The sequence below is a fragment of the Miniopterus schreibersii genome, assembly GCF_964146895.1.
Source record: "Miniopterus schreibersii genome assembly, chromosome: 4".
Taxonomy (NCBI): domain Eukaryota; kingdom Metazoa; phylum Chordata; class Mammalia; order Chiroptera; family Miniopteridae; genus Miniopterus; species Miniopterus schreibersii.
The window spans coordinates 42,130,591-42,142,732 of NC_138105.1; the positions used below are offsets into that span (position 1 = coordinate 42,130,591).

The window sequence follows — 12,142 nt, forward strand, 5'->3', positions numbered from 1 at the left end:
CTCAGGACACGTGGGCGAGGAGAAGTGTGGGCATCAGGGTGTTGGCCGGGCAGGTGAACATCTCCTAATATATCATTAAGATGATTGGTATTTGAGGGTAAGCCTGGGGATCCTGCCCTCCCACCCCCAAACGAGGCTTTATTGTCTCTAATTATATACTTGCTGCAGGGAACCAGACTTCCTGGAGTTTTATTACAAAGTCTAGAAGTTGTAGCAATGATTTTCAGACACCAAATTCAGAATCAAAAATTCAAAACAAGACAGTCCAAAAACCTCAGAGACATAAGTGTATCACTTTGTTAGAGAACTTCCACTTCTCTCTTCATGTGGATCAGAAAATAGCACCAAAATGACAGACACTTCTCCACTTCCTTGAGCATGGTTGTAAAATCTCCTAGATCTTTAATTCCAGTGGCATCTTTAAGAATCTGTCCAATGGCAGGGGTCCCTGAACCGCCCATCCTTACAGAACTGTAACTCCAGGGGCGAACTGCAGGGCAGAAACACTCACGGCTCTGCCCCAAAGACAAACTTGTATCTTCTGTCTTTACTCTGACTTCTGTTTCCACTTTAGTAGTTTACTGCCAAACAGCACTGTGGCTCTTAGTTTGCAGGAATGGAGGGAGGGCAGACAGTGTCCCCTCGCAGAAGGCAAGGGCTGGCTCATCAAGACTCACTTTAAATAGACCACAACTTTTTGTTAATAAGGAAAATGAAAGGAACGAGTGCCAGTTTGTGACTGGGCCACATGAAATCTGTGTTTATAGGAACAATTATAGATGTTAAGTACTTTAAAACCATCTTATAACCAGCAATGCAATCGGAAGTAATTTTCTCTTTTAAACAACTGATAAAACAATCCAAACCCATGCTGAGATTGCACAAGTACAATACCTGGACTCAGCACAGTGCTTCTGGTCTTCTGAGTGCTCTTGCATCCCATTTCCAATGCAGCCCTGGAAGTCTGGAAGCCCAGAATCTGGTGTCTACGGGGTCTGGGGTAAGCTCTTATGTTTTTTCTGTGTTTTCATTTCTTTGTATGCAAAACTGGAGAATAACTACTGACTTGCTAATATTCTGCCTTGTTCAGATTACATGACTTAATGCGTTAAGTGCTTTTAAAAAGTGTTTCCCAATTGTAGGAAGGGAAGTTTTATTAAGATAATAGTCTTCATGTGCCAAGTGGAATCACAGGTAAGCTTTAGGGGAAAGAAAAATAGAAAGGCAAACTGTCATATTTCAATTCCATTTCCTCTTGAGAAAATAAGCTAGATGGTGTTAAATGATCCTTCGAGCCCAAGTTGCAGGTAGTCGTTTAGCCTTCTTGAAAGCTTCCAAGTAAAACTGAAAACATGAACCATTTCAGATTTTGTTTCTCCTATGAAAATCTTTGGAGAGCATGATGGTATTTTTCATCTCTTTAGGAAGAAGCTACAGCCCTATTTCCTTTCCTGTAATATTGTAACATTATTTACAGAACCATTTCTCTCAAGAACTTGTTTCCTTTCCACAGAGAACAGGAACCATTGCTGTCTTATAGAATGGAAACATCAGCCGCTGAGCTCAAGCTCAGAAACTTAAAACTGGGAGGATCTCAAGCACCACGCGAGGTCACCGAGGCCGATGGCAGTTCAGTGATGTGGTCCAGCTTTTGGTGAGAGAACCAGAACCTGAATCCTGACTAGACTCAGGTCTGTGGTTCTTTCTACTCTTTTCAGAATCCGACATCTACGGAAAAGCTATATTCTTTTTGCTTAATGCGTAGTTTCTGGTCACAGCTCAGCTACTGACTCATGCCCATGATGAAGCATAGATGTTGTGAGGAATAGCTGCTTGATCACCTGTGCACACAAGAGTCTATAGATGGTGAGACACATAGTGGACTTTTAATCAGCGTTGACCATGGCACCTGATTTCACATTTACACAGCGTTCTTCCAATTGAGGAATGCTTTTGAAAATAAGAAACAAGCGGGAATCTCACAGATGACCGCCCATCGTCAGCTAACATGTTCTCAGAGCACATGCTCTCACTTTGCCATTTAAAAACATGAAAAACTAATACAAACATACACTTATCTTAAGGATCTCAAACGTCATGAAACATTCTCTCTCGGTCTGGTGAGAAAGCTTTCTACGTCTATTAGAACTCTAGTAAGCAAAGTGATTTGAATAATCAAGAGAAAAAGATAAATAAAACACTGATTCCACAGGGTGTCTGGTGTCAAATTTCTTTCCTGGTGACATCTACTGACCCACTGTGCACGGGGCCACGTGAGCTGGGGCACGAGCTGCTCCCCAGCCTGCTGTGTGAAACAGCTTCTCGTTGCCATACGAGCATCGGCGTCAGGTGAGAGGTGACTCTGGGAGAGTTCCTGGCTTTTAGGGCAGCCCACAGCAAGGGACGCTGTCTCGACAAAACATGAAGTTATCTCCGGCCCTAAGCTGAAGCTGCAGGAGCGCAGCAGCCAAGCCGTGGAATTGTCTTAGATGAAGCACAGGATCGCTCTGCGCTTCCTGCGGGCCCCTCTCTCTTCCTGAACGAACTCCGGGGAGCGGCGTCATGTCAGGCTTTCCAGATGGATTACGCGAAGCCATAGCTCAATGTCATTTTCAATAGGAAGCCTCATAATTAAAGGTCAAATAGTCACTTCATCTGCAATCAATCAATAGAAAAAGTACTAATACGGAGGACTAATCAATCAATGGCAAACGCACTAATAAAAGCAATGAATCAAATTCAGCACGTGTGTAGGTGCAAGTCCATGGAGGAGACTGAGACAGGGAGGAAACAGGAACAATAAAATAAACTGAAAGCGTAGGTACCAGGGAGTATTCGGAAGGCTCCTCTAGCACGAGCTTTCATGTCTGGTTCTGTAGTTACAGGGGTACCACTCAGCCTGAGATGATTTGTTCATAAATACAGATACTAGATGTAACAATGAATGGCATTTCATAAGTATTCTATCTGAGACGTTAAGTGTGTGTGTGTATAAAATCACTAGAAGAATATTACGACAGTGATTGCCAAAAGGATATATATATTTTCTAAATACCAAGTAGCTATAGTCTGTTGTATTTCATCTGTGTGTGAGAGGAAGTATAGCTCCGAGTGAAATTATCTGAAATTTCCTCCTTTCTGAAATATGAATTGATCACACTTAGTGTGATATTCTTTCATTTCCATGCAGATAGAAGTTGCATTAGGTCACCATTGTGACATCCTCTGTACCAGTGATGTCGGGTCATCAGGAGAGGGGTACATGTACTGGATCTTGTGAAAACCGACACAGTAAATTTATAGTACTTACCAAGGTCATTCTAGCGATAGGATCCAAACACCCCTTGCTATATGTGAAAATAAGGGTGCTCCCGACACAAGGGGGAAAGCCAGGTAGGATCAAGGCATAATAAAATAGTTGCGTTGGAACTAAACGTCCCTAATCTAAGAGCTAAGGAATCTGAGCCCTGGGGAGGTATCAGAGGAAGAGTCAAGACGAGCTTTGAGGCTTTATAGCTCCAAGAGAGACAGAGTCTATGTTACAGAAGTAACTAAGGAGTTACGTTGCATAGTTACTTAGAGAACTACACTAGTATCGTACTGGAGAATCTAAGTATCTGTTTCATGAGAGAACACTATAAAAGCGACAAAATCCAAGTTACCCAGACCCTTTTTAACAAAACAGCTACATCTGATTGGTGTTCAGAGCACCTATCAGTTTGTCTGAAAATCAGCTTTCAGAAAGTATCAAGAACAGAAGAGTATGGCTTTGGGATTAAGGAAAGAAAATGAAAAGGAGGAGTGGACAGGTGTTTTGCTTATAGAAAAGATGAGAATGCTGATGTGCTGCAGTGTGCTTTTGGGCAGAGCTCTCTGTTCAGTGCAGCCAGCTCCAGAACAGAAGAACATCATGGAGAAAACAATCCCCTACCTCCACCCCCCAGGGTGGGCTGTGTTTGAAAGCCCACTGCAGAAATGCTCACAGGCGTTTGCTGCAGCCACGGCTCAGCCTCTGCTCCGACGGGCTCACTGGACCCTGAGGCGGGACTCTGGTATGTCTGCTGGCACCCACCTCTGGACTCCCCACCTTTATAACAGTCCCTTACTTTTTAGGAGACCCAGAAATCCAGACATCACATGAGGAAAAAGTATAAGATGATTTCTTTGAGGTCAACAATTAAACCATGCCTGTTACATGAAGATCTACAAGATAGACTGGAACCTTGAGAATGGTAACACAGTCAGAACATAGTTAAAAATAATACAATAGCTACTGCTTAAAGAATATCAGCTAGGTGCTCTTTCGGCGCGATATCTCACTCAATCCATAGCATTTTACACACATGCTGGCATGGACTGACTACCAACTGTGTATAAGTACTGTGCTAGTTATTTAATGAATTTTATTTTTAATCTTTTCAATCACCTTACAAAATGAGTACTATTCTGCCCCATTTTACAGATGAGAAAACTGAGGTTCAGGGAGGTTGAGTGATTTGTCTGGAGTCACAAAATCAGGCTTTCAAAGCTCTTTCAACTTCAATTTGATGATGATTACAAAGAAAACCTACCAAATATACTGCAATGTATGAACAATATATATCTATATCTATATCTATATATATATCTATATATATATATAATTTATTCAAATTAGCTGAAGCCCTAGGTAGCAACTGCTCCTTAAAGAGTTTGTCCAAGTTCTAAATCACTTTCCAAACTTGGCAAGACTGACAATAGATGCTGTCAGACAAATATGTGGGGGGTTAGTAAAGACATTATGAACTGTCTTTGCTTTCTAGTTTCAGGCTAAACTTTAACATGAATAGACGTACAGCCGTGTGATGATTCTCCATTCTCTTCACATGCCAGAATGTACAGGAGTTTTATTACAAGTTTTTACCACAGTGTGCCTACTGGCCCAAGGAGTCTGTGAATGATGTATATTTCAATAAAGTTTCTGATTACTTAATGGCTTTTAATGACTGAAAACATGGATTCTGGATGCATAAACACGTTATTGGGATAATGCCACTAAACTGGCTAAAGCTGAGTAGAAAACAGCATTTTTCCTTCTTGGTCTATTTTTTTGTCCATTAAATAAATACTTATTTCACTTTAGGTGCTAATCAAATTGAGTTAATAATAACGATACGGTGTTTCTTTATCGAAGTAACGTAACATTCTGAAATGATTAGAGAAATAACATTATTTCCACCTTGCTCCAAACTTCTAGGGGCAACTCTAGAGCCTTCCAAAGCTGAGTGTTTGCTCACTGTGCACCCCTGCCCCTGGTTTTTAACATTAACACTCTACATTGAAAACCTTTTATAATAATTAAAACCTTACAAATTAAGCTAGATCTTACATTTTAAAATTTAGGCCCTTCAAAATTGGTTGAATTATACAGCATAATGGTATTTCAAAGCAATGACCCATACTCACTTTGCTACTGTTTTAACAGTTGATGATACCCCATTCCATTTAATTTGAAGAGCGGCTTGAATTTCACACTCATAAGATGTAACTATCTGAGGGTAATGTTAAACTAGTTTGTGAGTCTATGAATCACTTACCCAAAGTGAGAGACTTATGTGTAGAACAGAAAATGATGGCCACAGTGTCTGCTGGGGTGAAACCCGAATTATTCCTAGGGACAAAAAAAAAGTGCTTTACGAATACTTTCATTAAAAGCCTATTTAACATACCCCAAGTCAAACGCAGTACCCACCTTCACGTTAATGTCCCTTTAACCAACCCTGGTGATAGAAGCAATTCTACACCCAAATGTATAGAAGTTTCTAGATTTCTTTACCGAGAATCATTTCTGAGCCATTTATCTTTGGAAAGGAGGCAGCTATAAAAATGTGTGGAGGAGATCTCTAAGATCACGTGTATAGTCAGCTGGTGGTGCGGGACTTCAGGACAGCTGTGCAGCGAGGAACTCTGCTAGCTAAGCAGCCAGGTTATCACTTGATAGTAACCTGGTGGCTCGAAGGAGTCAGTGTATCAGCAAAACTGCTCACTCAACAAGCAACATAGCCTCTGGGCAGCAAACACACACTTTTGAGAAATACATGGTATGAACAAAGATTCAGCATCATATGTTTTAGTTAAAAAATAATAAATTTTCCGCAGTTACCATATATCAAGTACTCCTCTAAGGTCTCTGCATGTAAAAATGACAATCCTATAACAGGTGAGACAACATCCCTACTTACAGTTGGGAAAACTGAGGCACATAGAAGTTGCATGTTACCCAGGGCCCCACAGCCAGGAAGTGGCAGAGCCAGGATTTAAGTCAAGTCTGGCTCCTGTGCCTATGTCTTAACTGCTGTGCTTTACTACTGGTACGTAATATGTTAAACATAAAAATAAAACCTCACTTAGTCAAAAGCCATTACATGGGGGTGAGTACTGGTGAGTATCCTAATCAGATTTCCTATTCAGATTATAAAGATTTAGAGACCAAGACAAAGGTTAGAAATGTAATTATTATTATTGTGTCCTTGATACGTTAGAAACGATTCCTTCCTGCAGAATCAGGGTGTGAAGACACAGTGAGTCTGTCCGATTTTTAAGGCTCTCTAGAGAAAGCGAGCCCACCGTCTCCCTTGGTAACTCAGCCTCATATATAACTTTTGTTGGTAGAGAATCTTCCCTAAACAGCCCCCACATGGGGCTCTCTCTGTTATACACTCACTGGAGGGGAGAAGGGCCCTCTCCTGGGCCTCTCCCCATCCCCGTATGTAGGTTAGGGGAGTATTTAATTGCCCTTCAGTCTTCTTGCCTCTGAAACGTCCCATATGCTCATGCTTCCTAAACGGTCCTACCTCTAGCTCTTTTTCTGATGACAACTTTCCAAACCACATTCATTTGGTGTCTCAGCTCAGCTGAGAATTCTCCGTGGGTATATATCACTTGACACTAATAAGATTGCCCAATCACTCCTACATTTTATTCTCATATTTACACTGTGATACACTCTCATTTTTTAAACATTTGCTACACGGCTAACATAGTCCTTGATCCCTCATTCACCACGGAGGCCCAACGTGAAAGGAGCTACGCAAGTTTCTGTAAACATGTGGAGGAACGGAAGACAGGCATAGGTACTCTATGAAAGAGAAAGAGATGGAGAGTGAGAGAGAGGGAGGGAGGGAGGGAGAGAGAGAGAGAGAGGGGGCTGGAGGGAAGGAGGGGGTGGGAGGGAGGGAGAGAGGGGGCTGGAGGGAAGGAGGGGGTGGGAGGGAGGGAGAGAGAGAGGGGGCTGGAGGGAAGGAGGGGGTGGGAGGGAGAGGGAGGGAGGGAGGGAGAGAGGGGGAGGGAGGGAGATCTATTTGGCACTGAAAGAAGGATTATGTCAAGCTTGGCAGGGGAGTGGCATGATGATGGAGAATAGAGAACCGTCTTGAAGGTGAGCTGGCCCTTAAAGAACAGGTAGAGACGTGTGCAGACCTGTCTTCAGGTAAGGGACAGCGAAGCTGAAGTATGGGAGTCTGGGGCAGTTGGCAAAGAGCAGACTCTCCAGGTTGACTGTGTGCAGGGACACCGGCTTGTGACAAGGAGTGTGGCCTTGATAAGTGGGACAGGAGGTTAGAGAGGAATAACCACACAGCTCGGCGTAAGACTGAAGATGATGAGGCGACGCAGGAAGTACCACGGTGAGGGCAGGAGATGGTGGTAAGGGACACGAAGACAGAATTAAACGAAGTTGTCAAGTGCTGACCTCTGTGAAATACCCGTTCCCTCCCAACAGCTTAAAAGCACAGGCTTTTGGGGCAGTTAGACCAGAAGTTAAACCCAGACCATCCTCTGCTTGTATATAAAATGGGGATAATTCTGCCTGCCTCTGAGGGTCACTCCCAGGATAAATGCCACTGTTTGTTTAGAATCTGGCACATTGCAAATGTTTAGCACATGCTAGTTATTTTACTGTTACTGTTGCTTTGTAACAAAGGAGGAGGGATTGGAGAGAAATGAGAAGCTTCAGGCATATAAGGCTGAGAAAAGCATCAGTGCACTGCGGGAAACAGGGAATGGAAGGGGCAGGAGGCTGGGAGTTGATGTCCACGGGCACTGAGCTGGAAGTCACGAGAGGGAACGGTGCTTTCAGGAAATCTGGTGAAGAGAAGAAGAGGGTCATGGGAGAGCTGAACACGATTATCTAGCGAGAGTGAAACAACGGATGAGGCAGGGACCTCAAAGAGGCCCCAGGGGACCAGACTGAGGGGTCAGCCTCGGAGGGGCTGTTTCCTCTAGTCTGTGAGCTGGGGACAAAAGAAGAGAAGGTGAGTGAAAAATACAGAAGTTTTCCATGTGGAGAAGGGGAAAGGAGACACAATTTATATCAGGGATTTTACTTTCTTTGTAAAGGCTGAGGCAGTTCACTCATCCACCGAGTACTGGAGGGAACACCGAGGGCTGGGAACCTAAGAAACTAGAAAAGCTTGAAGTAGGCAGACCGGGGATAGGATACACAGTCAGTTGCACGGGAATGAATGCCCCTCTGTGAGTGCAGAACACAGAGTCACCACCGGGGCCAGTGTGGACTGCCCCAGCCGAGCCTGGGGTGCTCGCAACACTACGGAGGCCTTTCCTTCCAGTCCTTTGCTGCCCTTGTTCATCACCAGTGGCTGCTGCATCTACAGTCATGCAGAGAGCCTGGCAATACACTCTCCGTTGGTGAACTTGGCTCTGCTCTGCATTTGTTCTTTTCCCAATTATAGCACATTTCCAATGTGTCAAGATCTCTCTGGCCCAGAAGGCTGTGATTTAAGCTGGTGCTGGCGGCCACTGGTCAGAGCAGCGCGTGCAGTGTGGCTAAAGGGGACGTCTGCAGGGACGTGCTTACTTGTCCTCTGTTTCAGGTGCGGAGACCGCAGCTGGGCCCAACTGGGCAGTTGCGGGCCTGGTCTGAGTTGAAACTGCCCTAGAGTCCTACTGACACAATCTGTCAGGCGGGAGGGAGGATCGGTAAATAAAAATGGAATGTTTAAGGTTAAAAGCAATATTCCTCTTAAACAGGGCTGATTTACAGTCTATTTATAAAGTAACCGGCCATGCCCCATTATGGATCATGGGGAAAACCAGCAGAGCGGCCGCCCTCCACTCTCAATAAGGGTGATGGGAAGCTGGTGCGCCACCCCCGCGGGGAAGGCTGATCACTGATCATTTCCTAAGCCCTCTGCTGCCCGACTTCTTCCCTCTCTGAACAGTCTTCTAAGGCAGATGGGACCACTGCCTTGCCTTTTCCACAAAGGGAACTCGAGGCACAGCTTCGGGTCACTCGACTAGTAAGTAGGCTGCCCAAATCTTGGAGATAAGTTTGCCTCTTGGAAATTATTTAAAAAACACCACCACCAAAAACAAAATCCACCACAAAATTTAGTGGTTGAGGGCAGCTGTCTTGTTAAGGAACCTTCCCTCCACCGTACTCTCGAGGGATGGCTTGGTGGGAAAAGTCGTGACAGGACACAGGAGAGCTATGAGTGCTGTACACTGTCCTTAAATAGTAATGACTGTAATTATTTTCAGCGATCAGCATCTCTATTGTGTCTGCTCACATTTTTGAAAGGAATCACGTTACTATTTATTCTCTAATTCTACTTTATGTCTTTTTAATATTGATTTTCTTTTTATCTTGCTTTTATAATTCTTTTGATCACTTTGGCTTCCCTTGAGATGCTGATTTCCTTTCCTTCCCAGCTGGTCTATTTATTCTCTTACAAAGCCTCCCATCAGTGTTCCCCACATAATATGTATTTTGCCTTCCTCTGCAGTACCCACAGAGGAAAACATGTCAGAAGGTTGTACAGGGAGGCTCACAGACTGTGGAGCAGAGAAGCTCCTCGCAGGGAGCTCTGTGTGAGCCAGTTTCAGAGGGAACTTCCACGTGAAATGCTTTCCTTTGCTGACCTCTGGACCTGTGTTTTGTCTTCACTCATTTTAGGAGACAGCCTCCTCCGTCATTAGCTGAGCGGCACTGAAATAGATGCCCAGAGATCTGTGGCTAAGACGCCTCACCACTGACAACAACATGTTTTCCTTCCCTCCTTCCCTCCCTCGCAACCCCCCCCACCCCAAGGGCTGGGGAGGCCCGTTGAGACATCTGATTGAAAATGTACTGATAAGGATTGAAAGGCCTTCACAAATATTCAAGTATTTGTTTTCTTCCATCTCCCTTGCTAATACTTTCTTTTGTCCCTCTACTGACATTCTAGGTTTCTGTTACTCTGTTATCTGCTTATCAAACTGTCTTTTATATATTTTTAAAAGGCTTCCAATGACTGCTCTATTTTTCTAAGCCTTTCAACATTTTTTTTTTCCAACTTTGACAGCTTCCCAAAATTGCAGAAAGCAAAGGTCACTATGGATGGCTGACTCTTGGTTTGATGAATCAACTCTCATTTCCTAGCAACTGTGACACAGAAACATGAAAAAGAAGGTATTACAAAGCTAGAAATGCTAATTCCCTCTCCTCCATAATTAGTTCTTGAAATAATATGAACTATTTTGATATAATAAATATTCTACAGTAGCTAACATTTATTGAGCACTTGCTATATTATATGCTAGGTATCATGCTGATGGCTTCGTGTGCATATTATTTAATTCTCCAAATGACCCTAGGAGACAGTGCTACTACTGACTCCACTTTATAAATGGGGAAACTGACAAAAGTTACAGAGTTATTAAACAGAATTGAAACTCAGGTCTGTTTGGCTCCAGAGTTGGAATTTATAACCTAAATACTATTCTATAGAAAGAGAAATGAGAACACAGTAATACCTCTCAAGTGTGTTTTAAATACTCAAAGCAGAAGGGGTTTAGGTGCCAGACGCCCGAATTGCAACACGTCAGGTCAGTCAGCCTAAGCAATGCTAACCAGGGGAGCAGAGTGTTGTTGCAGGGAAGTTGTTTTCTAGGCTGGGTCTCTCCTGGTTTAAGCTAAACTTCTATCACCGGAGGTCAGTGGCATGCTGTACAAAAAAGACTGATTTCCATGCTGAGATTTTTGTGTCTTGATATTTGGATTCGTTTTTAGATGTGTTGGATTGGTAAGAAAAAGATGAAAAAAAAAGCAAACAACCCCCCCCCCCAAAAAAAAAAATCACAGGCAAATTTTACCTATTTTAAGTAGAAAAGGAACAAAAAGTAGGAAAAGAAAATTAAATTCAACAGCATATAAACCAATGGATCCTAGTTCCAACTCTTGGTGTCTCTGATTAATTTGTGTTTCTGTGTGAACGTGAAGAATCCAGTTAAGCATTCTCTACAAATTCCCTAACCAGAACAAATGTTATGAATTTTAAAAGAAACTGAAGTAGTTGAGTGCAGTAGAAAAGGCATGGGGCAATGCTTTTGGAAATGACAGACGTGGCTTTCAATTCCACATGGAATCTGATTTTGGGTAAGTTACTAAACTAAACTGTTCTAGGTGTGGGTCCTCAGTTGCAAAACAGCAACAAAAATGCCCAGTAGCACAGTCTTTGCTGTCAGACTCACAAGAAATAACACGTGCGCAATCCCTAGCACAGTGCCTGGCACAGAGCAGGGTTCAATAAATGCTGGTAATTTTCATTCCTCCAATAAAATCCCCAGGTGCAGCATAAAAAATAAAAAGTGAAAACCATTTTCTAAATTTTGTCCAATTGCAAAATCCCCAAATTGTAATGGAATATTTGGGGCTACACACCCATTACCCAGGAGCACAATAGCAGCCACTCCACAGTCTGTTGTTTATCAAAGAACGTGATGTCTGATATTGGGCCAAGCATGTTCCAAATGCAACAGAACTTCAGTGAAGGCAGAATAGGGCAGAAAAGGAGGGTCTCAAAACCAAGGCCTTATGAAAGCCCAGTCTGCTTCAGGCTGAAAATTCTCAATTTTAATTCAAGCAGTTGTGATCCACCACCCCTCCCCTCCAGCAAGCCCACTAGCAGCTGTTCTGTTTTTCAAGAAATTTTCAGTCACTCACTCATGGAACATGGCATCCTACCTAGTCTGACAGGACAGGATGAGTGGCCTGATGATCACTCTGCCACAAGGACCAGCAAACAGACAGACAGTGAAGGGTACATGTCTTTTCTGAGGTGACCTAACAAGTCATTTACAAAAAAAAATTTAAATAGCTCCTACT

General features: G+C 43.2%; 1 protein-coding gene across 3 annotated transcripts in view; it reads right to left on the bottom strand.

Moving 5' to 3' along the window:
• The window catches only part of SLC10A7 (solute carrier family 10 member 7), a 190,906-nt gene that overhangs the window by 15,490 nt on the left and 163,274 nt on the right, over window positions 1-12,142 (bottom strand). For all 3 annotated transcript variants that reach the window (XM_081136712.1, XM_081136711.1, XM_081136713.1), the window contains one exon: window positions 5,577-5,650. In XM_081136712.1, the coding sequence (XP_080992838.1) occupies window positions 5,577-5,650 (74 nt within the window). The remainder of the gene's footprint in view (window positions 1-5,576; window positions 5,651-12,142) is intronic.